This window comes from Trachemys scripta, chromosome 2, assembly GCF_013100865.1.
Source record: "Trachemys scripta elegans isolate TJP31775 chromosome 2, CAS_Tse_1.0, whole genome shotgun sequence".
NCBI lineage: Eukaryota > Metazoa > Chordata > Testudines > Emydidae > Trachemys > Trachemys scripta.
Window position 1 is genome coordinate 226,855,789 of NC_048299.1, and position 27,153 is coordinate 226,882,941.

Sequence of the window (27,153 nt, forward strand, 5' to 3'; positions counted from 1 at the left end):
GTGGAAGCTGTGTGTACTTGAAACCTTTGAAACCCAGACCACTTATTTTGATGCCTAAATATGAATTAAGATGCCTGATTTTATGCTAGTTTCAAAATCTGACCCACTGCTGCCAGAGTTTGTCTGTGGGGTTTCACTCTAGGAGTGAAGAGCCACCTGATGAGCAATCTCAGAAGAGATTCCTGGACATCTTTACAGAAGCAGCTCTTAGGAGAATGGTCACCACTTGAACTTGAAAGCAGGAGGAAAAGGGGAGGGGCAAAGCTCGGAAATGTCCTCCATCTTCAAAAGAAGAGATCAATAGAAGCTGTGTCTACTTGCACCTGTGGCTGGATTCAGGCTACAGAACTCAAGAGGCAGCAATGGCTCAGTAAGAGTCGCCACGGAAGGGCAGAGGCACAGTGGCCCTCCCGAGCCTTCCTGTTCTCCCATAGGAATCCAGGAATCTTCAGCAATCCAGCAGCTGACTGCACTTCACCTTTGGTAGTCCCAGCAGAATAGCTGTGAGAACAGAGAGAACCTGTTTCTTTCCCTGTTCTCATTCAACAGCAGCGTCAGGGAGTATGAAGATGAGCAGATACTAACTAGCTCCAGCTCTGGACTATAGCCAGTTTTGAGTTAGAGATGTTGAGTGAGGTGATATCCTCACTGAAATCATAGTGTGATGTTATCTATGCTACCTCACTCTAGGCAGTTTTAAAGCACAAATGCCATTAATTTGCATTGAGGCGCCCTGCCTTGTGTGGATTAGTGAGGTTCCACAGTGTATGACATCATTCCCAGTACTTAGTTTACCATTACCTGAATAATAAGGTATTCTTTAGAGACTGAGTAAAATGATGTGCAAAGGCTAAAAGTAAAATATGTCTGAATACAAAGGCAGAGCACTGATGGTGACAACCAAATACAGACATAAGCAGTTTATTGTTACCATTTCTGAAACTGAAAATACAGTACAGCATTTCAACAGTACAGTTTAATTCATGTTTATGGTATACCTACATGTATATTACTGTATTCCACATAATGCATTTTATATTCTGTGAATAAATAACAGGACCCAAAGTGCAGATTAAGCTAACAAGATGAGCTGTGATGGTAGAACCAAGAGAAAAGGTATGTCTACTATGCAGCTGGGACCATGCTTCCCAGCCCAGGTAAACACATACAGGCTAGCTCTGAGAGGCTTAGGCTAAGTATCCAGTGGGTCGGGCAGGTTTGGACTCGGTTGGCCATCCTGAACCACCACTCATGGTGCCACGGCCACACTGCTAATTCTAGCACACTAGCTGGAGCAGCAGTAGTGTGTGTCTGTTCACCTGTGCTGGAAAGCACCATGACAGTTTCAGTGTAGACAAACCTTAAACATACTATGTACAAGGGACAATAGTTCAAAGTGACTGACAGAATTAAATTCTGCATTCTGCTATTTGTATTTTAGGCTGTACTTATCTGATGGCAGAATCTGGCCTTTCAGTTGCACAATAGGTTCACAATCTTACATTTATTTTGTACCTTTCAGGGCCTGATCCTGCAGTCCTTACTCAGTCAAAACTCCCAATGAAATCAGTCTGGCTCAGTTTCTTGTTTTACATTAAATGATTTTTTACATAAAGTGATTCCTTTACCCATCTGTCCCAAAAAGTCAGGTTATTATAGGAATTAGTATACTTTGAATGCATCAAAAAAGATGTTCATAACAGCAAAACAGGTCAGTAAATACAGAGCTAAGAGGTTTATTGTATTTCTTGTAAACCCTATCTGGGAACCTGTTCTATACTTGTGTACATGATGTGAGTACCATTAACATTACACATGAGCATAGGAGAGGAGAACCTAAAGTGAAGCAATTTTACAGGTAATATATGATGTGATATTCATGTTCAGAAAGAGTTGTTGTTTTCAGCTGTGCTAGAGCTAGGGGCATTTTGATTTTACAGCTTTTAACACAGTATCCCATTTACTGTTCATGTGTTCTAACTGCTGTTTCCTAAACCTATGCTGAAATAAATCATTACTGTCTTCATCATCAGCCTCTGATACTATCTCCATTTTTTGTATGATCAGTTTAATGAGCTCATGCTGTTTTTCCAAGAGCGTTGACATATCCTTAAGCCTAAAACAAAAGAAGTATATACACACAGTAAATTTTATAATGTAGTTTTACAGCAGATTTCATAGAATCATAAACATTAAAGATGCAAAAGACCTATTAGATCATCAAGTTCACTCCTCTGCCAAGAAAAAAAAGTTCCCTAGAGTATATTTAATATCTCATGCCATGGTGCTTCCCCCATTTCAGGAATATTGGGTTGGAAAATGAGCTGCATGGTCCTTGAGAAAAGTGATATATAACTGTACATTTTAAATATAAGAGCAGAGATCTGTCCTATCCTGAAGCAGAATTATCACTTGCAGGGCATGATCCTGCAAAGCCCTTTCTATCCACAATAGTTACTCATTTGTGTAGTCCCACCGAGGTAAAAAAGGCCAGATTTTTAAAGGTATTTATGTGCCTAAAGAGGCAGATTGGTGTCTAGAGGATTTTCAAAAGTGCTTTGGCACCTGCCTAACTAAATCTGGCCCAAAGGGATTACTGAGGATTTAGTATTAGCCCTATAGAATGCAATTTGACATATACGTCTTTTTGTTATATTTTACAAAAGCAATTAATTACAAAAATGGAATCCATCTCCAGAAACTGTCTCCCAGGGGTTACTGAATGAGTATTTTGAAAACTCCAGTGGTGGTCCAATGTTAGAACAGTGATACTCAGACCGAGGCTCGGGAACTGCAAGGGGATCTTTAATGTGTTTCCTGTGGCTCTTTGCGGCACATGATATTAAAATACTGGGAGATTTAATTATTAACCAATCTGGATCCTTTTACTAAATTATTAACCAATTCTAGAATACTTGGTCAGTCATTTTGCTGTGAGAATTAAAATATAAATATATATATATATATATATATATATACACACATATACATACACACACACAGCAAAGTGACTGATCAAGTATATAGTAATTGAAACAATGAATTCACACTACTGTAACTCTTTTGGGTAATGCTGATCATGAATTTGGCTCCTGAACCACTGAGATCTGTCATTGGCCTAGAACATGGAAGACCTGCGTTCAAGTCCCTGCTCTGTCACAGATGTCCTGTGTGATCTTTGGCAAGTCATTTAGGTCCACATTTTTTTAATGAAATTTAGGCTCCTAAATCAGTTAGGGGTTACAACCCTGAATGCAGCAATGCCTAAATATCTTTTAAAATCTTGACCTTAGTGTCTCTGTGCCATAGTTCTCAATCTGTAAAATGAGGACAATAAGACTTCACTACCTCACAAGGCTGTTGTGCATCTAATACATTAAATATTGTGAAATATTCAGATATTACATGATGAGGGCCATCTGAGTACCTTAGATAGTGTTGTACTCATAAAGTGAAATTACATCTAAGTGCTATGACACTGGCATTAACTGAAAATATATTTGCAATGCTGATTCTGCTTATTAGTGCAGAAATAAAATAACAAAAATAAATACCTGTATTTCTGTTTCAAAATTTCCAGTTCTAAAGTTGTATCAGCACTCTGAGCATCTGTGACAGAGTCTTCATAACCAAAGCAATAGTTGAACACGCTCTAAACAGGAAATTGTTTAGACATTACAATTCAGACATTACAGTGATACACAAAACCCTAGAGAGATAAATGCAGCAATTTCTCCTCCCCAGAGTGAAAGTTGCAGCTTCTATCATAAAGCTATATTTTAGCACCCTTATAACTTTGGCTTAGAAAATGTATTTGGCCTGAAAACAGCTAGTTTCACTTTGCCAGCAAAATAACATGTTCCCTCAAAGTTGGAAAAAAATATTCTGTGTTGCAGGTCATTAAACTATTACCCTTGTTTGAATTATATTAGTTTATCTCATATTTCGTCTTTCTCTGCCAAGCTTCCCACATGGTTACACTTCCTTGAAAACTCATGACCAACTATAGTTGCTTAATCACAACTTAGTTTCTTCAAAGTTATGTTATTTTTGTTGTGGATAGTTTGAGGCCTAATCCTGTGCCCAGTGATGTCAATGGAAGATTTTGCCATTAACTTTAATGAGGACAACATTGTATCCTCTGGTCCCAATCCTGCACACAGCAACATTAATGACAACATTCCTATTGACTTCAGTCCATGAAAAAAGAGCCCCAAGTGTGTGTCAACATTTTACTCTAGGATACATCAACTTACCATAAATCCACAGTATCTTGGCCTATTAGGATACACGGTGATTGATTCCTGGTCCACCCGACTTAGGAACCAATATGGCAGCTTCTTCTCTAAATTTGTATGAAGATTAACCTAAACATATTTTTGCATTTAGAGTAGTAATTAACATAGCATAACACAATTCTCTTTAGATCAAAATACATGATTCGGATGATGTAAATGTCCTACTCATTTTGGTAATAGGTTTAAAAAAAAAAAACATTTGCTTCATTGTTTTGAAATTTAGACCTTCATCCAATGTATAATATGTAAAGCTGGTTGTTATGGCCAAAAAGAGGAAAAGTCATGTGTTAGTCATAGCAAAATAATGCAAATGTAAAATATTTATAGAGAAAGAACGCAAAAAGTCACTGGAGACACTTCTTTAGTGGATGCTGGGTGGGCAGGGAAACATCTGGAGTCCAGCACAGTTTGTAAATCTCAGTCTCAGAGCTCAGGATGGATGGCTTTGTACTTAAGGCCGTGGATGCAGACTTCAGAGACTTGGATCTCTTGCTCTACCACAGACATAATGTGTGACCCTGGCCAGTCACTTACTGTTTCTGTGCCTCAGCTCTCCATCAGCAGAATAGGAATACTAGTAATTCCCTGCTTTTTATTGATGTATTGTAAGAGGCTCTCAGATACTCTACTGATAAGGGCTATGTAAGCAGCTAAGATAGAGAGACTGGTATTGAGGGTTTCAGTGGGATTCAGGGAGGATCGTGCAGTTGTCAAAAGGTTAGATCAGAGAGGATTTCCATCACTTGAAGAGGCTGGGTTAGCAGGACTATTAATAGGATTAGTAATAACAGGTATTAGGAGAGATTCTGCAATAGGATGGTGATTGGGTACTTGACACAGTGGTAGGATCTGAGACCATTCAGCAGTTGGAGTGGGTATTATGATGCCCTGACATGCAGGGGGCATGGGCCTATGGTAGGGCCGCTGTAGAGTAGCCTAAGCTGCTTTGTGTAAAACTGGTACCTGTAGGAATTCTCCCCTGGCTTAATTCAGGGCTTCCCTGGGCCTTTTTATACTGTTGCTGCTGCGTGATGAATCCCTCTGTGATGGGGTGTACAAACTCCATCCTGTGCCTGCAGGAGTTAACAGACAATACTGGACCCAGGTAGCCTGCCGGCAGCGCATGCTCCAGCTTGAGAGGAAGCTTAAAAGGGAGCCACTCAGCTCAGAAGGGAAGAGGCTGGGAAGAAGACAGACCTACCCTGAGGACTCCTGAACAAGGGCACTGAAGAAGCCTCACTCTGAGCAAGAGGACTATCTGCTGAGGCCAACTAGGGCTGAAGGTTTAGTTGTCTTTTCTTTTGCTATCTTATATTTAACTTGGAGACCTTGGGCCAGACGGATGGCAGGAAGTGACCCAGGGAGGCAAGCTCTAGGCACTCCAAATTGTCCAACACTTTATAGGGCCCTGGGTCAGAGCCTGGTGAAGTGGGAGGGCCCAGGATCCCCTGCCAACTGCTCTTGTTGCAGGAGGGCATAAACCTCATTCCCTCCCCCCACTCCCCCGAGTAAAGAGAGACTAAAGATGTTGAAAATCCTGAGGCGAGGATAAGCCACATACAAGAGTTAGGAACTGGATGGAAAGTCCTTGCTGCTGGGAGGTGAGAGACTGGAAACTGGGTCCTGGCCCTTTGAGGGCTCTACTACACCCTCCCATCCATTTAAACTATTAAGGAAATACTGAACATGTATACTTATTTCTTTAAACATGAAATACTATATCAGCTCATTTCAGTTATTCATAGCATTGGTATTTCATGTTTTTGTCAAACATGGAAAAGGTCACATAGGTCATTTGAAGTTTCAAAACACAGATATTTGAGTTTTCTGATAACCAACTGTGCTCTACACATCACTAGGTGACTTCTAATGACCATGCCTGGGGAATAGCATTCAACGCATCTGATGCCCCATCCTTCAGTTTTTCGTCCGTGGTCTCACTCTCTTTGGAGTCAGATTACTCCTTATCTTCTCTTTCCTGGTTCTGGATTTACCACTGGAGCCTACTCGACTCCCATAGCTACTTCACCCCTCCTGGCCTCTTACCAGACTTCTTACTCCAGTACAGGATGCCAGGGCTTGCTCTCCCAATGGACTTCCTCTTTGTTCCTGGAGGCCGCCTTCCTCCCAGGGAACAATTGCAGACTCCTTCCTCTGCAGCCCTCTTCTGCTTTCAGCCTCTTGGTTTTATAGTGCTGGCCCTGCCCTTCCCCATCTGGGCTTCACTCTCAATTAACCTTGGCCCTCCTTTTTTCAGGTGATGCAAAGTGAACTAATTGGCCTCTTAGACCCTCATTATCCCTATCAGAGCTGGTGTGAGGTGAAAACCCCATCACACCAACCAATAAATAAATAAGTGCAAAACATGCATTTCCTCTTCAAGAATTGCCTCTGTATTCCATCCCAAACCCCTGCTTTCAGTCATTTGTATCTCTAGCAAAAGAAATTCCTTTTGGGATGAAATTTCTCATGCCGTAAGCTAAAAACAAATTTTTAAAATAAGTTTGAACATAGTCAGTTCAGCTAATTGTGAATTTTGTGAGCCTCAGAAGAAAAGGTTACTCACCAGTAAGTGTAGTTCTTTGAGTGTATTGCCTCTGCACACTTCTGGGATATATGCTGCAGCACTGTGAAGCTCTGGGAACTTTCTAGAAAGCAGTGCAAACCAGGGCCACATGTGCACCCCCTCTTGACAGTGAGTTCCTGAATGTTCAGAGCTGAAACTACAAAACAGCTGTACACTCCCAATCACCTCAGTTCCTTCCACCAAACTTTGGAGCTCTAGAGAAGTAGAACTCCAAGGTAGTGTGAGGCTGCAGAAGCAATACATTCTAAGACAATTGCATAGTCTTCATGTTTCCGCTTGTGGAAGTCTAGTGATCATACAACCTACAAGTAGGTGGGCTGAGTTCTAAATAAATGTGTGTACAGAACTCCAAGCAGCAGACCTGCAGATTTCTTAAGTGAAAGCATTACAAAGTCATGTCACCTAAGCTGCCTTACTCCAGTAAGCAAGCCCCAAGTCCTAGATTTTTAAAGGATTTTAGGCACCTAAAGATGCAGATAGGTACACAGTGAGGTTTCCAGAAGTGCATAAATGAGTTAACTATCAGAGGGGTAGCCGTGTTAGTCTGGATCTGTAAAAAGCAACAAAGAGTCCTGTTAGACTAACAGATGTATTGGAACATAAGCTTTCATGGGTGAATACCCACTTTATGGGTCTGACAAAGTGGGTATTCACCCACGAAAGCTTATGCTCCAATACATCTGTTAGTCTATAAGGTGCCACAGGACTCTTTGTTGATAAATGAATTAGGTGCTCATGTACTTTTGAAAACCTCACCAACTGCATCTTTAGGCACCTAAATACCTTTGAATTAAGTCCCTTAATTACTGTCATTGGCTACCATATAATATGTCTCAATACATAGCCTCTGCCCAACTGAGTGAGCCTCTGATATGTTGCAGGGGATCTGGTGTCCTTCACATTTTCATGAATCTTGATTATTTTTAGGCTAAATAGATTCTCCCCTTCAAAGGGAAAGCAATAAATCCCCCAAATGACACATACTACTTTTGGCTTTCATGCTCACATAAATAAAATTGGCTGAATTGACTGTTCAAACTTACTTGAACAATTTATTTTTAGCTAAAAGCATGAAAAATTTCATCCTATAAGGAACTTTTGTATAGTTATACAAATGACCAAAAGCTAGGATTTAGGATGGAATGCACTTGTCAACCTACCTAGCTTACAGAGATGTTGGAATATAATTTTACCATAGTGATAAAAATGATACTAAAAATGACACTACAGACCAATAATATTAATGCTAAATAAACCAGTTCTTTCAAGGTGATATTGAAGCAATTATAGCTGCTACTTACACCCCACAAACCGAACATCCACTACGAACCTGCATTGCAATCCTTTTCAGTGCCGCATATTTTTGCACCTCAGCAATGTCTCCAACAGCCAAACCAATCTAAAAATACAACATAGAATCAAACAAGTATTTTTAATTACCTGATATTTTACATTGGGTGGTTTAAATTATATTCCTCACTGGTATTATGATATGAAAAGCCTTTTGCTAAATCATATTGTATCAGCAGAACACTTCCCCACTAAACACAGAAGATTTGTCCATACTTAAAATCCATAATCAAGAAAGTTAATTGTTTGTTTAATGCTATTTTCATTTTCTTAGCAAATTATATTTGCTTATCACTGATGCTCTTTTTAACTACTTCTAAGAACTGTTCAAAAACGAATACACTTTCTTTAAGGCCCTTTATTGCTTTCATTGACTTCAATTGAAGCAGGATCAGGCCAACATCCTGTAAAGTAAAAATCTTTGTATCATTTCTTATCAAACATGTTGTTTAATGGGGCATAGGCAAAGATGAGACATTAAATATTTTCTCTCGCGCGCTCTCTTTGCTACAGTTCCAGTCTGCTTATTCTTTTTATTTGCATCAGTCCTACCATTTAGTGTTCAACAATACTTCCGGTGGGATAAGTAGTTCATTTATTTAATACAACCCACTGAGATTTGCTTAAGCAATTTGTTTAAATATGACTCTAAGAACATCAAGCTGTAAATTACTACAGTTAGGACTAGATATTGGCTTTTATGCCCTGGATGGGGTCACTCTGAAGCCACATTAGTTCAGGAGGAGCACTGGAGAAACTATGCCTCAGACAGGCACAGTCTCTGCTCGGGCTTGTCCATGGACATGGGTAGGGGGCACAAACTGGCTGGTACAAGGCTGCTCTCCATGGTGTGCCACCCTGCCTCTGTCAGCTGGTGTGGGGCCATGATCTTGCTTCCTTCCTTGTCCCTTTTTGGGTTCATTGCTTCCTAAGGAAGGGGGAGGAACCGGTAGTCTCTAGAGTCCATGGAGCATAGGGACTAGTAGTGAGGAAGAGCAACATAAGGGGCTGGCTTCTTGCATGGCCACCTTATACTTTGCAGTTGCACAAGGCCCATCACAATCTGGCTCTAAATACATAAATACTCAAACTTGTTCTGCAAAAATGACAGAAAAACACTTGTTTTAGGTAGTAAAACGAAGGAAGATTGGAGAAAAGAGAACCAGAGAAAGGCAAAAGGAAACACCTCAATGTGTTCTTAAAAAAAAAAAGTCATGTTACTAACTAATGAACAAAGTTTGCTGCAAATCAGCGTGCACATACACAAATTATCCTATCCAATAATGATGTGTATACACAGCTATGTTCCCAAATCTCCATATTTTACTATATGAAATACTTACCAGCAAGTTCATAAGAAGAATTGGAATAAGCAAGGTGAAGACGATGAGAACTGCATAACTCAAGAATGGATAGGGCAAATTATCACTTAGCAGTGGATCAAGGAAAGCCTCATGATAATTAATATCTCCCAGCATCATAGCAAATGTCTGCATTACAGAAAGGAGCGGAGTCTTGTAATGGTGCTGAAAAAAGAAATAATGCAGGCAATGTAAACAGGCACATTTTTAAAATCTGTAATGTCACCTCTTTTTTTTTTTCTTTCAGATTCTCAATTCATGACTATTGGTTGTGGTGTATTTAAAACTTGCACATAGATCTGTAAAATTTACAAATATAAGATAGAGTGGGCCAGATCTTCTGCTGGTGTAAACTGGTACAACTCCATTGACTATTCAGCCTTGCAAAAACTATTATCCTAAATACCATACCGAAAGATTCAAACTGGAGCGATGCACTTCTGGAGTGGATTAATTTCTGACTAGAGAGAAATGAGGGGACACAGAATCAGGATATTCTCTCCTATTCTATTTTTATTTACAATGTTCACATAGGGACAAATTGGGCTCCCATCTGTGCTAGTGTAAAAGGACTTCTGACAGTTGAACTTGAGAGTTTCTCTGCTGCACATGGCACTAAGTTCAAATACCTTACAGAAGTCTAAGTACATTATATCAACACATACCCCTTTATCAACCAAACATAATCTCATACAAAAATGATTTCAAGTTCCTTTAACAAGACCTATAGTATTTTCCATACAACCTGGTTGACTGGTATTAATCATGTTACCATTCTTCAATTCTTAATTGACTGAGTCAAGTGTCAGCCTTTCCATTATTTTACCTGAGATCAATGTCAAGGTACAATTATCTAGATACAATAACCTAGGTTATCTAGGTTTTTTTTCCTTTTTTAATACTGACACCTGTTAGTACCCTTCCAGTCCTCTGGAACTTCCCCAGCATTCCAACATATATTAAAAAATTAATATCAACAGTCCAGAGAACTTCTTGTCCAATTTTTTTTTCATCTTGGGGAAGATCTGTGCAAGAAGGGCTCCAACAACACTGGGGTTATTATGGGGCAATTTATCCTTCTATATTTTCTTTTATAGGGAAAAACAACAGTAGCACTTTTTGGATCGGTTTCTGAATTATTATAAATATGTTATTTTTTCAAAGATAGAAATTATTTTCCCCTACATTATAAATTGTCCTAATTTTAAAGTACCTCATCAATTGTACCTTCAAATATCTGAATTCAGGAAACATACAAACAGTATTATTAACAATGACAACAAATAACTATGCCATTAATCTAACCTGTGAACACAGAAGGACAAAGAAGCTGAGTCCAAAGGCCAATATCAGGAAAAAGAACACAACAGCAATCCGAATCAAAGTCCTCAGAATTTCCCAGAACATTACAATGTAGATTCCATAGTTTTCAAATCTAAGGAAATGTTTGTAGGTAAAAATTAACCACCATCAAATACTATAACAGGTTACTTTTCGTGCCATATCTATAAAGCAGAGCACAATCCTAATACATGCAGCCCAGTTGACATTTTGCTTCTAGGAAAGATTTTTAAATGGTCAGTACATTTTTCTAATTTCATGCACACACAAGTGGAAAAAGTCCAGTTTGTCACAAGTTTAGAACAGGGGTTCTCAGATTTTTTAATATGGTGGATCACATTTTAATTGAAAGATGATTGTCTCATGGCTGGCTTCTCTCCTATTCATGATCCCACCTCCTCTTCCATCTAAGAATGCCTAACCCCCCATATCATGTACAGCAACTGATTACAGGAAAAGTAATATTAGAAACCCAGTCCATCTTTATAGCTGTCTTTTAATGTGACTTACCCACTAGAAACCAGGAGAGCCGGTACCATGAGATAAGCCAGCTCTCCAATTTAGAATATCTTCCTTCTTTTGCAATAAGGGGTAAAAATGTGCTATGCCTTTAAAAGCTGCAGCAAAAAGCTCACAGTTGAGGTCAAGGGGCAGGCTACCATGGCTTTAAGACACCTTTGTAGCCTCCTGATATTGTGCTACAGAGGGCTGCCTATGTAACAGTTTTTCAAGCTGGCCTATGCACAGAAGTGCTACCCACAATCCCTGCAGCATTATGTCCCATGTCACTGCCCCCTCCTAACTGTGATATTCCCCTCCCACTCTTTGCTTCACCCCCAAAGCTGCCCCTACACCAGAGCTTACAGAGGGGTTCTCATAGGGCACTAGAGATGCCTTACAGAAAGCTTGCACTGGGTGAATTCCCACACTCCCTCCCCTAGCCAGATTCAGGGCTTTCACAGCTCTTTGACACTGCCACAGCAGCCTAAAAGGGCCATAGCAGATGGAAAAATCCCAGCTTTGCGTTTCTCCAATGATATATTATGCGTTAGTTCAGAGGAGCAGTTTTGGGAATAGTGGACCTAATCTTTTTCTGTTTTACATTGTGTATATCAGGAGTAACTCCATTGAATGCAAAGGAGTCATACCGGTGTAAAATGATGTAACTGAGAAAAGAGTCAGGCCTATTGTATTAGGAAACTGATGTAAATGGTACCTAAAAGTTTCTGCTGGTATACAAAATCAAAAGTGCTTTGGGGAGAGGAAGCATTTCACCAGGGAGAAGAAGGATGGTTGAGCAGTTATGGTACCAGCCTTAGACTTAAACTTAGGAGACCCTGGTTCAAGTCCCTGCTTTACCACAGACTTTTTGTATGATTCTGGGCCAGCTATTTAGGCCTGGTCCATAATTAAAAATTAGATTGATCTAGCTATGTTGCTCAGTGCTGTGAAAAATTTTGTAAGCTGTGCAGGATAGTTAGATTGAGTTAACCCCTGTGTAGATGCAGCTAAGTTGACGGAAGAATTCTTCTGTCTACCTGGCTACTGCTTCTCAAAGAGATGGACTAACTACATAGATGGGAAAAAAAACCCTTCTGTTGATGTAGGAAGCATCTACGCTATGGTGCTGCAGTGCCATAGTTGTGTTGCTGCAGCAGCTGTAGTGTAGACCCTTAGAGTATGTCTACACTTCAAACTAAAGGTATCAATTCCAGTTGGAGGCAATATACCTGCATTAGCTCTTATTGAGCTAGCATGCTAAAAATAGAGTGTAGCTGCAGCAACAGGAGGGCTAGCTGCCCTGAGTACATGGGTTATGTACTTAGGGCTGCTAGTCCTTTCCACCACTATAGTTATGTTTTATTTTTAACATGCTAACTTGATCAGTGCTAACGCAGGTACATCTTCTCAAGCTTGAATTTGTACCACCAGCTCAAAGTGTAGAGGTATCCTAAGGGGGTACACTGCACACCCAGGCTCTGACTCAGGTTGGAGCCCAAGCTCCCCTTCCGTCCACAAACAAATCATTCTGATTTGGGTCAGCAAGAACTCAGGACCAGGCTCCTAGGATCTTGGGGAGGGGCATGGGCCAGAGCCCAAGTCCCCCTGTGACTCAGGTCCCCAAGCTCTGTCATTTTGCAGTGTGGACAGAGCTCAAGCTGTAGACCTGAGTCAGAAGGTCTGCACAGAGCAGTATGGTCACGTTAGCACAGCTGAGAGACCCAGGTTCAGCAATTGTAAACCCAGGTTTACAATGCAGTGTAGATGTTCAAACACAGGCTTGGAAACACCGAGTCTACAAGCCAATGTCCCACAGACCCAGGTTTACAAAGCGGTGTAGACATACCCTTAATAGCTCCGTGTCTTGGGTTCCCAATTTGTTAAATAGATATAACTTCTTCCATAGCTCACAGGGGTGTTGTGGGGATAACTATTCTACCGATTATTAGGTGTCCCGACACTATGGTAATGGGGAACATATAAGTACTTGATAGACAATCAGTCAGCCATGGAAAAATCTTACCCACCCCAGCTCCCTGTTAAAATAGGAGGGTGGGAAAAAAAATCATTTACTCCATAAAATGATACTACACAGCTGCTCTGGAGTAAAAAACCAAACCAAAACAAAACACCTTTTCCTCAAGTGAGGAGCAGTCTCAATAGCTAAAAACTAAAGGGCAGGCTCCCGTAGGCTAGTGAAGGCTGCTTTCTTCTGGATATAACCCAAAACAAGAAACATTTCCTTTTATTAGGCGTAACTAATTGTTCTCTTCAGAATTTTTTTCTTTTATGATTTTTCAAATGATAGCAAAAAAAACCTGAAAGGATATAAGACATAACATTTTAAAAATTTTGTATTCAGGCCACTAAAAAAAACCTAAAGATCCTTTCTTTTCTTACAAAGTGATAGGGAGAGTATTAATCACATTATCTATTATTTCTTCAATTGGTGTTATGTACTTTGGAGTTTTCATTATGAAAAACAATGAATCACAATTCAAAATTCCTTAGGGAAAACAGAAACAGAGTAAAGGCCTAATCCATACATGTGTTATAATTTTACACATGGAATTATTCCTACTGAATTAATGTTTGTATTCTAAGTGTTTGGAGAATCAGGACCTAAATTTTACCTTTGAAGATAAAGCAAGAAGTTCATCCAAGATAAATATACAGAAATTGCTCCACATTCCCACTGCAGGCGAGCTGGGATGTTAACAAATAAGGAAGACACAAAAATTATGCTTGAAGTATAAATTGTCCAGTCTAATAGATTAGAATAATCCAACAGGTACTTCAATTTCTAGAATTTGAAAGAGAGAAAAAATTAGCATCCTGACAAGTATGAAACCATTAAAAATAATACATTATATATTATTTTTCTGTCCTCTTAAGTTTTATTGTATCTTGAGTATAACCCTAAGTTAGGATTTCCCTTTATAATAAAAGAAAAATCCAGCAGTGTTTTTAATATCAAACAAATTATTTAGACAAATTGAGTATAATAAATTATATATATAATATATACCTGTTGAAAGAGCTGAAATATCTCTTTGCAGATTCCAAATAAACTCATGGTAAAAACTAAACACATACATACTCTTATGAAGTATGAATCCTGAAACAGAAACCAGAAAGGACAACAAAATGGTAAATATAATAGAAACTTTGGCTGAAGTTCTAATTTGGACTCTCACGTTGCATTGACAAGTCTGCTAACTCTTCACAGAACAAAAAAGAATATCATTAAAAATAGTAATAAAAATGTTCTAACAACATTTATGGTGAAATCCACTCCATCTGCATTGAGTTCAGACAATGAAGCTCTATACTGATAATGAGGCACTATACTGGAGGGGTTGTAGAGGTGAAATCCAGCCCTACAACTCAGAGTCAGTGACCAGGACTGGTGTGCAGCCCCCCCTAGAGCTGCCATCCAAACCTCTGAGCTGAAATGGTAGCCACTGCCCATCTATACCACTTGCACAGAGTGTTGGGGCCACTGGATGTGTGTAATCACTGAACCTGTGGCCCATCATCTCTGCACCATTATGATCTCCCATGCTGGCCAGTATTCAGGGCTAGCAAAGGGATCCTTTCCATGGTACTTAAAGGGTGTGCAGGCACCCCTGACTGGCTACTCTCCCTTGATGTCTCCCAATGCAGCCACTATGAAGGACATTAGTGACATGGAGTGCCTCACACTCACCCCCACACCACTGGTGAATTTCATAATCACTAAATAAATTCAGACTGTGTCTTAGTCATATCTTTTCGCAGACACATTCACATGCCAGCAGCAGAGCTGCTCTCACTTCCTTGCCAGTGTGTCAACAATTACCTGAAAGGAACAAATGAGTTTTAAATCTACACCATGGGCCAAATTCTGCCTCATATACACTGTGCTGCCTCAAGTACTTGGCTTACACCTGGTCATATCTTGACTTCAAAGTTGCAGCATGGTTTTAAGCAAGGGCAAAACTTGGCCACCTATTCCAGCAACTTTCACAAGATGCATAAGCCTTGGCTGCAAAGTCACACACAGAGCTACTGTATGACTTGTTTCTGGATATTTTTGTCACTGATCTTGCCAGCAAACTGCATGTTGTGGATTTTCCTCCTAGGCACATTTAATCATTTATAATTATATTAACCATGTGTATATAACTGACGCTCTGAAATTAACATTATTTTCAATGTTTTGGGCTTTTTGTGGGGAGGAGATATTGCAATATAATTTAGATTTCCTCTCCCCATTTTTTCTGTTCCGTGAGTTGATTTATATTCACCTTAATATTCATTTTGGAACCATGACATCACAAAATAAAACAAACATGCAGTATTTTAAAATCATTGTTTGAGTGTTCTTGGAAACCTGAAAAGGAAAAGAATCAATACCACCACCACACCAAACATTAAAGTTGCATATATTTGATATTATTATTGTAACCTTCAACTCTATCTTTTAGTTTTCAGGTTCTTATCTCACTGCAGTATATCAACATCTATCCTTCTCTTTAGTTTCCTCTGCCCATTAGCTTGTTGCTTTTTATTTGTGTGTAAAGCACAATGCTGACTGAGGATGCTGTATAAATAATGAATTCCCAGCTATCTATAGCAACAGAATATTGAGGATACCAAGTTAAGCATTCAAAAGTAAGCAGATGACAAAGTTAAGGCTGTGTACACAACCTTTACTTGTGTGTATGGGTTTTGATTAAGTCTTTTGTTATGCAACAGCATTCTATTTCCCAAGTAGGATATCATACATATTGTTGCACAGCAGCCCTTCTTCAACACTTTTACAATTTACAAAGTGCCCTTGAAATATATGCAGGAGGATTTCTTTAACCCCTTACACGATGAACACAGGCTGAGGTGATGGCTTAGCAGTATTCCTACACTACATTTTTCACTATAGCTACAGCTAAGTTAGCCATGCACAGTACAACCCTTCTTAGCTGAATATTTTTTGAGCTTAGTGCAAAATGTACTGTGCTTGTGTGGCCTGTGAATGTCAAAGACACAAAACATGGCTAAGTAAAACCCAAAGTTCACCGGAATACTCAAAAGCACTTCTCTTTCATCATGAATATATCCATGCCAGATTTCAAACTTGCAACTTTGGACATCACCCATTTTGCTGCTTTTTATTTTTAAGAAAAAGGGAGAAAGCGTATTGTTTTCAGTCACTTCATACTAAAAAGCAGCTTAATCCATTTTGTTCACACTCTGCCTTAAGACAGAGATGGAAACTGAAAAAAAAATGTGCCCAAAAGGTAAAATTTTCAGAAAGTAAGTATAAATAGGGAAAAATGCGGTGGAATTCAAACTACAGGAGTTACCACTTCCCATTCCAGGACAATAGCAGGATGAGAATAGATTGTTTGGATGTATATGTTTTATAATTATATGCCTTATTGTTGCAAAGTGAATAATAATTCTAGAAAACCATTTCAATTATCATATCATCTTGTTTTTAAATGATATATTGTAACTAATTAAAAATAGTACCTCATAGTCTAATGGTCCTGTTTGATGGGTTTCTGTTGCATTGGAAGATATTCCTGGTCGTATGCGGGTAATCAGAAGAGTCAAAGGAATGAGACCAAGAGAATACACACCAAGGTTCATAATATGTGCTCGGAACCCATAGGCCATCCTGGAAGATGAAAAATGAAAAAAGGTTATATTTGGAAGGTTGTATTTCCAATGGTCCTTTTGTGATAATGGAGAAATGCACATTAAGGTTGCAATCATGCAAATACAACTGTATAAATATTCTTAGTGACTGGCCTTGCCCCAGGAATTCAAGGTGAAAAAAGGCTTAATAGCTGTCTTTAGGGTCTCTGGGCCAAACTCTGCTCTTGTTTCCTTTGAAGTTAATGAAGTGACACCAGATTTTCTGTGATGGAAATGAAAATAAAACTTGTGCCAATATAGATTGGGGTGAGTTTCTGCCTCTTGTAAGTTCAAAAGAATCTGCAAGAATCTTTGCTAACATTCAAGCAACCTTTTTATTTTATCTGCTAATGGTTGAGATATTTAAATATTCTTATCAGGGTGACTGGATGGGAGTGAAACTGACAAATTCCACAGTTAAAATTATCTTTCTTTGTAACAAATCTTTTCCGTAGGACATATAAACATTTTTATAGTAATGTGTTTCTTTGTATATTCCATTTTATTGAAAACCTGATTAAGAGATTAAAAAACACAATTTACTCTAAAATCTGTTTTAGAGGTCCAGTTAACAGATACATACCACTTCATGAGCAAATATTCTTTACATACAGGATGATTGAGAAGCTCCATGCGATTATGACGTACCATAGCCTACAAAATGTGTAAGCAAATGTATCAAACATACAGTATATCCACTTCAGTTGAGTGACCCAGCTACAAACCACTTGTTTAGACTACCTATTTCAGTACACTAGAACCCCCTTTATTTGAGCCTCCATTATCTGGCTCTCCGTATCAACCAAACCACCAACTGCCAGGGGCTGACAGCGGGGAATCCCACTGCCCATTCTCCAGTTATCCGGATTTTTATTATCCCATTTGGCTCAGGTCCCAGATAGATCAGATAATCAGGATCCCACTGTACTTTACATGAATTCTAGCCTATTGAAAGGTACAGTACATTTGAAGTGATCTTATTTATCTAATTTTATTATGATTGAATTGGAAAGGACAGAATATTCTTTGAGGCTAATGTTGTGTGAGAACATTGGAATTTGTTTTAGATCAATAAAACATTTTGCAATCTGCATGTGAAGAAAGGAAATAGTGAATACATCATGACCACTTGTACCCTGGCCAGATCCCTCCCTTAGAAATGTTTTTTCTGCAATTCTGTTTATATTTCAGGATGTGGTCGCAAGTGATGAAGGATGAGTTTGCTTAGATATATGCACATCCACACACACTGTACCCTTCAAAGTATCTGGAGTGTATAAATAAGTTCATAACTTCTATCTATACCTAATAACTGGTTAAAATATTTATTATATAAACTATAAGAACTTCAGATGGCAAATTAATGCCCAAATTTCAACCCAATGTGCTTTAAAACTGCTGAGTTACAACCCCTGGAAAAGAGGGTTTACAATGAAAAAAAATTTACCTTTAGCTCCAACAATACCAATGTACAATATTTTGATAGTTAAAAAACAGAACTTACATTTAAAGTGGTAAGCGGTTCATAGACAATTTCTTCATCTGCCTTTACTTTTTTGTTAAGTATTAGTGGACACTGAAGATACCTGAAGTTATATTCAATCTGTACAGTAAATACATATATTAGTGTGTGTTTATGACAATATTGATGTAGCAGTTCAGTCTTGGTACATCAAAGCAAACAAAACAAAAAACGATTAAATATTCTTCATAAAAAATATGACTGTTGTGGCAGAATAACTATCAACATGGACACTCTGTACTTATCAATAACTCAGTAAAACTATGCAATCTATATAACCAGCTATGATTATTATGGATTTTCATCACTATCAGTAAAATAAATGGGATCTTAAAATACTCTTAAAGAGTATTTCCCCTAAAATATTATAATTTTAAATAATTGTTCTAGATATTTTTTAAAATATTTTAGCATCAACTACAAGGTAAACGTTATATAGGTAATATAAGAAAGAAACCACCTAGTATTATATTAATTTTCCAAACAATCTGTTAATGTTGTGGACACAATCCAATGTGAAAATCTACTTGAGATGTTTTAATATAAATCCCAAATTAGTGCAATTGTAAAAGCAACAAAGACTTAAAAATATATCCTGCTTCCTTGGATATCTGTAAGGTGACTGTCGTTTTAGATTTTGGAAGTGATAATAAGATGTGCCAATTTACGTACAGAAGCCATATTCAGGTTTGGAATAAGCACATCCTGGTTAAAAAGACAACCTGGTTTAGAGGGGACGTGAAGGCAGTTATAAAAATTAATATCTAACAAATGGAAGAAAGGGGAAGTTGATAGTAATGAATATGAATCAGATGTTATGAATTGTAGAAAATTGATATGGGAAGCTGAGGGACATAAGAAGAAAGCTATGGCCAGCAGAATGAAGGACAATAAGAAGGAGTTTTTTAAATATACTAGGAACAAAAAGAATCCTGACAATTGCATTGGTCCATTACAAGATGGAAATGGTAGAATTATCAATAACAACAGAGAAAAGACAGAAGTGTTCAATAAATATTTCTGTTCTGCCTTTGAGGGAAAAACAGATGATATAGTCTCATAATATGGTGATGATAACACTTCTTCCATTCCACTAGTATCTCTAAAGGATGTTAAACAGCAGCTATTAAGGTCAGACATTTTAAAATCAGCAGGTCCAGATAACTTGCATCCAAGACATTTAAAAGAGTTAGCTGAGGAGCTCACTGGACCATTAATACTGATTTTCAATCAGTCTTGGAGCTCTGGAAAAGTTCCTGAAGACTGGAAGAAAGCTAATGCTGTTGTGCCAATATTTAGAAAGGATAAACGGGATGACTTTGTTAATTATAGGTCTTACATCAATCCCAAGCAAGATAATGGAGTGGCTGATATGGGACTCAAGTAATAAAGAATTAAAGGAGGGTACAGCAAAAACTAACTTGATATATTTTTTTGATGAGATTACAAGTTTGGTTGATAAAGGTAATATTGTTGACGTAATCTATTTACTTTAGCCTTCTCTAAGGCATTGCACTTGGTATCATATGGCATGCTGATTAAAAACTAGAATGATATAAAATTAATATGGTACACATTAAATGGATCAAAAACTGGCTAACTGCTATATCTCAAAATGTAACTGTAAATGGGGAATCATCATAAAGCGGGTGTTTTTCCAGTGGCGTCCTGGAGGGATCAGTTCTTGGCCCTAGGCTATTAACCATTTTTTTAATCAACGATCTTGAAGAAAACATAAAATCATCACTGATACAGTGTGCCAGTGACACAAAAATTGAGAGCGTGGTAAATAATGAAGAGGACAGGTCACTGATTCAGAGTGATCTGGGTACCTTGGTAAAAGGAGTGCAAGCAAACAATATGTTTTAATATGGCTAAATGGAAATACATACATATCGGAACAAAGAATGGAAGCCATGCTTATAGGATGGGGGGGTCTATCCTAGGAAACAGTGATTCTGTAAAAGATTTGCGGGTCATGGTGGATAATCAGCTGAACATAACCTCTCTGTGGCCAAAAGAGCTAATGGATCCTAGGATGCATAAACAAAGGGATCTCAAGTAACAGTAGAGAGATTATTTTAACTTTAAAAAGAAGAACAGGAGTACTTGTGGCACCTTAGAGACTAACAAATTTATTAGAGCATAAGCTTTCGTGGACTACAGCCCACTTCTTCGGATGCATATAGAATGGAACATATATTGAGGAGATATATATACACACATACAGAGAGCATAAACAGGTGGGAGTTGTCTTACCAACTCTGAGAGGCCAATTAATTAAGAGAAAAAAAACTTTTGAAGTGATAATCAAGCTAGGCCAGTACAGACAGTTTGATAATAGGTGTGAGAGTACTTACAAGGGGAGATAGAGTCAATGTTTGTAATGGCTCAGCCATTCCCAGTCCTTATTCAAACCGGAGTTGATTGTGTCTAGTTTGCATATCAATTCTAGCTCTGCAGTCTCTCTTTGGAGTCTGTTTTTGAAGTTTTTCTGTTGTAATATAGCCACCCGCAGGTCTGTCACTGAATGACCAGACAGGTTAAAGTGTTCTCCCACTGGTTTTTGAGTATTTTGATTCCTGATGTCAGATTTGTGTCCATTAATTCTTTTGCGTAGAGACTGTCCGGTTTGGCCAATGTACATGGCAGAGGGGCATTGCTGGCACATGATGGCATATATCACATTGGTAGATGTGCAGGTGAACGAGCCCCTGATGGTATGGCTGATGTGATTAGGTCCTATGATGATGTCACTTGAATAGATATGTGGACAGAGTTGGCATCGGGGTTTGTTACAAGGATAGGTTCCTGGGTTAGTGGTTTTGTTCAGTGATGTGTGGTTGCTGGTGAGTATTTGCTTTAGGTTGGGGGGTTGTCTGTAAGCGAGGACAGGTCTGTCTCCCAAGATCTGTGAGAGTAAAGGATCATCTTTCAGGATAGGTTGTAGATCTCTGATGATGCGCTGGAGAGGTTTTAGTTGGGGGCTGAAGGTGACAGCTAGTGGTGTTCTGTTATTTTCTTTGTTGGGCCTGTCTTGTAGGAGGTGACTTCTGGGTACTCGTCTGGCTCTGTCAATCTGTTTTTTCACTTCAGCAGGTGGGTATTGTAGTTTTAAGAATGCTTGATAGAGATCTTGTAGGTGCTTGTCTCTAACCTGTCTGGTCATTCAGTGACAGACCTGCGGGTGGCTATATTACAACAGAAAAACTTCAAAAACAGACTCCAAAGAAAGACTGGTGAGCTAGAATTGATATGCAAACTAGACACAATCAACTCCGGTTTGAATAAGGACTGGGAATGGCTGAGCCATTACAAACATTGACTCTATCTCCCCTTGTAAGTACTCTCACACTTATTATCAAACTGTCTGTACTCGGCTAGCTTGATTATCACTTCAAAAGTTTTTTTTTTTTTTCTCTTAATTAATTGGCCTCTCAGAGTTGGTAAGACAACTCCCACCTGTTTATGCTCTCTGTATGTGTGTATATATATCTCCTCAATATATGTTCCATTCTATATGCATCCGAAGAAGTGGGCTGTAGTCCACGAAAGCTTATGCTCTAATAAATTTGTTAGTCTCCAAGGTGCCACAAGTACTCCTGTTCTTCTTTTTGCGGATACAGACTAACACGGCTGTTACTCTGAAACCTGTCATAAATTGGAGAGGATTTCAGGAAGAGCCACAGAATGATTAAAGGATTAGAAAACATGCCTTATAGTGAGACTCAAAGAGCTCAATCTATTGAGTTCAAAGGAGAAGTTTAAGGGGTGACTTGCTTAGTCTATAAGTAGCTACATGGGGAACAAATATTTGATAATGGACTCATCAATCTAGCAGAGAAAGGTTCAACATGATCCAAAGACTGGAAGTAGCAGCTAGACAAATTCAGATTGGCAATATGGTGTAATTTTTAACAGTGAGAGTAATTAACCATGGGAACAATTTACCAAGGGTCATGATGGATTTTCCATCACTGACAATTTTAAAATCAAGACAGGATGTTCTTCTAAAAGATCTGTTCTAGGAATTATTTTGGGGAAGTTCTGTGGCCTGTGTTATACAGGAGGTCACACTAGATGATCACAATGGTCCCTTCAGGCCTTGGAATCTATATGCAAATCTATGAACACTGAAGATAGCTGCACCACTTAAACCAGGTGTGTGTTTGACTCAGAAAATGAACATTTTGCTTGTACTCATCGTTAAGAAAATAGGGTATATTCTGGAAAATTTATAACCTTTGATTCCAGATTCATTTCAACAGGTATCTTAGCAAAGTTGAAGACCTATAAATTGCTAAAGTTTAAATTATAGTTATAACAATTTCTAAACATGAAAATTACAGCAACTGACCTTCAAAACAGGACAAAGAGCAAAATAAGACAACATACCTGGAAGCATGTATTTACGTTATGTGTATGTTATGTATCTGTGTGTGTATATATATATATATACACACACGCAAAATTATATACACCTACTGAACTGCTAAGCCAATTGTGAATGTGCCCATTTCAATCTCAACTACTATAAACAAAAATGATTAAGGGTATAGAACATCTTCCATACAAGGAGAGTCTAAAAAGATTAGGCTATTCAGCTTAAAAAAAATAAATAAATGACTAAGGGGGATCTGATAGAGGGCTATAAAATCATGAATGGTGTGGAAAAAGTTAATAGAGAACTGTTATTCACCCACTACCCAATACAAAAACGAGGAGGCATCAAATGAACTTAATAAACCTCAGGCTTAATACAAACAAGAGGAAATGTTTTTTTAACACGATGCACAACTAACCTGTGGAACTCATTGCCATGGGATGTTGTGATGGCCAAAAGCATACTATGTTCAAAAAAGAACTGGATGAGTTCATGAAGGATAGGAATGCAACCCCTTGGGGCAACTCTAAACCTCTGATTACCAGAAGCTGAGAAAAGAAGACTGGATGGATCACTCCATAATCACTCTATTCTGTCCACTCCCCCTGAAGCTTTGGCATGGTCAAGACAACTACTAAGCAGATGGATCATAGTCTGACTTGGTATGGCAGCTATTATGTTCTTATGTTTTAATTTCATGCAGAAGGTAGAAAGGGGATACCAGGGGCATCCCTTGGAACAAGATATTTCTTCCCTTGTAAATATAGAAAGGTGACAGCATCAATTGCATACATATTTCACCAACTGGTCCATATACTGAATAGATTACTTTGCTATCAGATTTGAAAGGGCCTTCAGTTCAAGGAACTACATAATATGAAGACTATAGCCTTTTGTGGGTTCCTGATTAAATAGAATGGCTTTAGCAGTGCTCTCCTCCAAAAAGCAAAGTGTGAAGCTGTCTCTTCCTCTTGTCTCCAGATAGATGTGTAGATTTTAAGGAGATTCTTCTATTGCCTTTAAATGGCAATTCTGATTTCATGAATCCTCTTTCTTTTTCTTCTTATCCCAGTTTGGCTCACGTTACTGAACCATCTGGGGAGGAACATGCATCAACACTTTAGGCATGACATCAGCACAACTTATGCTGAAGTTGCTGGAGCCAAGGATGCTGACTGTACTGAAGCATGTTATGAAATTGTGTGATGACAGCTTCAAAGGTTAGAGAACAAACAGGGATGTTAAATATACACATCATGATTTTAGCACCAAAACCACCTAAGGTTTAACCATGAAACTCTTGAAGTCAATGAAAGTTACCATTAAGTTTAATTGGAGGACATGGAATCAGTTTGGTAGGGGGAAGTACTGGGAACCTGCTTAAACCAGTTGATACACGTACACAGATTGACAGAAGTGAAGTCAAGTGATAACAAGTATTCAGCAGGCTATTTAACATGTCTGGCTGTGGCTTAGATACTGGAGTACTAAGAAAGACCCTGAGGATTTGAATGATCAGAGTTCTCAAGGAGTTTGAAACAGACATCAAAAGCAGCCAAGGTATCTGTGGTAGCAAAAGATCACCACAGTGTAGCCTTAACTTCAGCTTTGTAGGACACTCATTTTCAGTTGAGTTCTCCTAGAAAAGGATTTTTCAACACCTACTGCTTTGAAGCCAAAGAGGGTCCTCCCAGCTTGTATTTACAATAGATGAAGGAACAATTTATGGCGTGGTAGTGTTTCTGTAAAGTCTGTTTCAGCAGACCTATAAAAGCAGGGAGTAAAAGGAACACCATTACAGGCTGCAATGAAAAAGAGACTGATAATGACGGCACTGCATCTTAAGATGAGGGGCTGTTGTCTGGATTGCTGGGGGAAGGAGTATACCTCTTTAAGAGGCAGAGAAGCATTAATGTTGGTGCAGCCGAAGAGCAGCTCAATGTGGGAACGCTGAATCATACCTCCAGGTGACCAGTCCAGAAGGGAGGGGAAAGTATATAGAGTAAGCCAGGTGGGAAAAACCCTCTCTCACCTGGACCAAGGCAAGGTGGGGGATTTTTTGTCTTCCTCACAGCAGGTAGGTAGGGTAGGGCATAGGTAGGGCAAGCAGGAACAGGAGTTAGGCTATGATGTCACAACTCATTATGTAAGCATGGGGCAGATGTCCTATGCAAGTACTCCATAGGAAAGGGATAGAGTGATTAGATAAATGGATTGGTAAAGGATTTAAAGGAGGTGTTTGTTAAATGAATGGAAATAGGGGGGTTCGGGGCTGCCATGACTAGAACAGCAGGGAGCTATTTCCCCCCCCCCCCGCTTTAGAGCCCACCTTAACCCTAATTCGAGGGTTGGGGGATAGTAAGGACCCAGCAGCGGATTGACTGGGAACCAGGATGGAAAAGGGGTAGGGCTAATGGAAGCCCCCTGGGTAGATATTGAAATGACCATGGATTTACCTGCACTGTACACTTTTATCTGTCAGGTACTCCCAGACAGTTGCAGTCTAATTAAACCATATCCAGTGTCTCCTATCCTCCTTCTGGTATAGCCAGACAATTAGAGGCAGTTGGTACCACTGAATTTACTAGGTAAATTCATGCTACCAACTGATGAGGTGATTTAAATTATTTATTCTAAACTAAAGGGATTCTTGCCAATCACATACCGGGAGCACAGACCCACGAGTTTACTCAGCTTACCTTTGGTGAAATTCAGTTGCACAATGATCCAGATATAAACTATCTAAAACATGTTAAAAAGGGATTAAACTTTACAGAGTAAACAAGTTTAAGCAGATATAAACTACACTGATGATTTGCTAAGGTTCAGAAAGTGCCAAGTTCACTCAATTTACTACAATCCAAATTTTTAGCAAATGATTTATCACTACTAATATATTGCAGGTACATTATGACATATCTTACTGTAAGAAAAGTTTTAATAATTAAAAGGTACTAGTTTTAATTACTTTTTTTCTTCCACTTACATAGAAGTCTCGACTTGTCTTTTCCTCTGAAGACTCAATCATACAGTTGTCCAAAACCAACTTTCAGCGTGTAAAGAAAAATAATTAATTTGCATAAATTAATGATCATGATTGCTGAAAATTAGCACTGTTCAGAAAAAAAGGAAGATTTCCATACTTTAGAAAAAAAAGTTTCCACGGTCTTCAACAATACAGCAGCCCTTCTAACAAAAATAATTATTCAATCCACATTTACAGCATACACAGTGATGTGCACAACCTATATTTGTACATATATGTTAACAAACGGGAAATTTTACTTTGTTTACATGGGTATATGACAATATGCACTTGCACATGCCAAGTCTTTATAAATACTCACACTTCCAGATTTACTTGCAAATTTCACAGAATTTTTAGAATGAGGTAAATTCTTAATGTGTAGACTAAACAATCTTACCTTTAAAGATTCAGGAACATATTCAACCATTTCCAACAAAGGACACTTATTGGCAGTAGAAGAGTGAGAAAATGTTGTCACAGCTTCTTCCCATCTGCAAGAATAAGTTGAAATAGTGGAGAATTAATTCTATGCTTCTCGGCAAAGGATAAGAAGTGAAACTTCAACTTTATAATGAAAGAAAAATGGATTATGTTATTTTGAAATCGAATTATTTTTAGACCAGATGAGCTGTTATTTCAGAAATTATTCTGCAAATTACAATGTGTAACGAATTTATATGCCATGAAGTGAAAATCAGCTGTTGAAGCCATAATTGAATAATATCCCTGAATGTTTCCCTAAGAATGATTCATGTTTAATCCTGTTTTCAGATAAGCAGTGATGTTTTGCAAATCACAGGATATACCGAGCTCTTCTTAAAACCTTGGACTCATTATGAACCCTAAACTGATACTGGAAGTCTGTATCTTGGGCTCATGAAATTCTGAAGGTAATAAAAAAATACTGCCACTCTTAGCATGAGTGGTGATCACTCATGGTACAATTCCGCCACTCCTGAAATGGACCCAACAGGTTTAGCAAACTGATGGCATATATAACATGTCCCATCTAAACTTCAACAAACTCTCATAAGAACATAAGAATTAACATAACAACAGTCATACTGGGTCAGACCAAAGGTCCATCTAGCCCAGTATC

At 38.5% G+C, this 27,153-nt stretch overlaps 1 protein-coding gene across 2 annotated transcripts in view; it reads right to left on the minus strand.

The window, feature by feature from the left end:
* Positions 1-920: 920 nt before the first annotated feature.
* The window catches only part of TRPA1 (transient receptor potential cation channel subfamily A member 1), a 68,653-nt gene continuing 42,420 nt past the window's right edge, over positions 921-27,153 (minus strand). For both annotated transcript variants that reach the window (XM_034763105.1, XM_034763104.1), the window contains 13 exons: positions 26,452-26,545; positions 26,013-26,072; positions 18,625-18,723; positions 17,704-17,774; positions 16,953-17,100; positions 14,467-14,556; positions 14,072-14,241; positions 10,902-11,031; positions 9,579-9,761; positions 8,216-8,284; positions 4,257-4,367; positions 3,555-3,652; positions 921-2,116 (listed from right to left, as the gene is read on the minus strand). In XM_034763105.1, the coding sequence (XP_034618996.1) occupies positions 1,918-2,116; positions 3,555-3,652; positions 4,257-4,367; positions 8,216-8,284; positions 9,579-9,761; positions 10,902-11,031; positions 14,072-14,241; positions 14,467-14,556; positions 16,953-17,100; positions 17,704-17,774; positions 18,625-18,723; positions 26,013-26,072; positions 26,452-26,545 (1,522 nt within the window). In that variant the 3' untranslated portion in view covers positions 921-1,917. The remainder of the gene's footprint in view (positions 2,117-3,554; positions 3,653-4,256; positions 4,368-8,215; positions 8,285-9,578; positions 9,762-10,901; positions 11,032-14,071; positions 14,242-14,466; positions 14,557-16,952; positions 17,101-17,703; positions 17,775-18,624; positions 18,724-26,012; positions 26,073-26,451; positions 26,546-27,153) is intronic.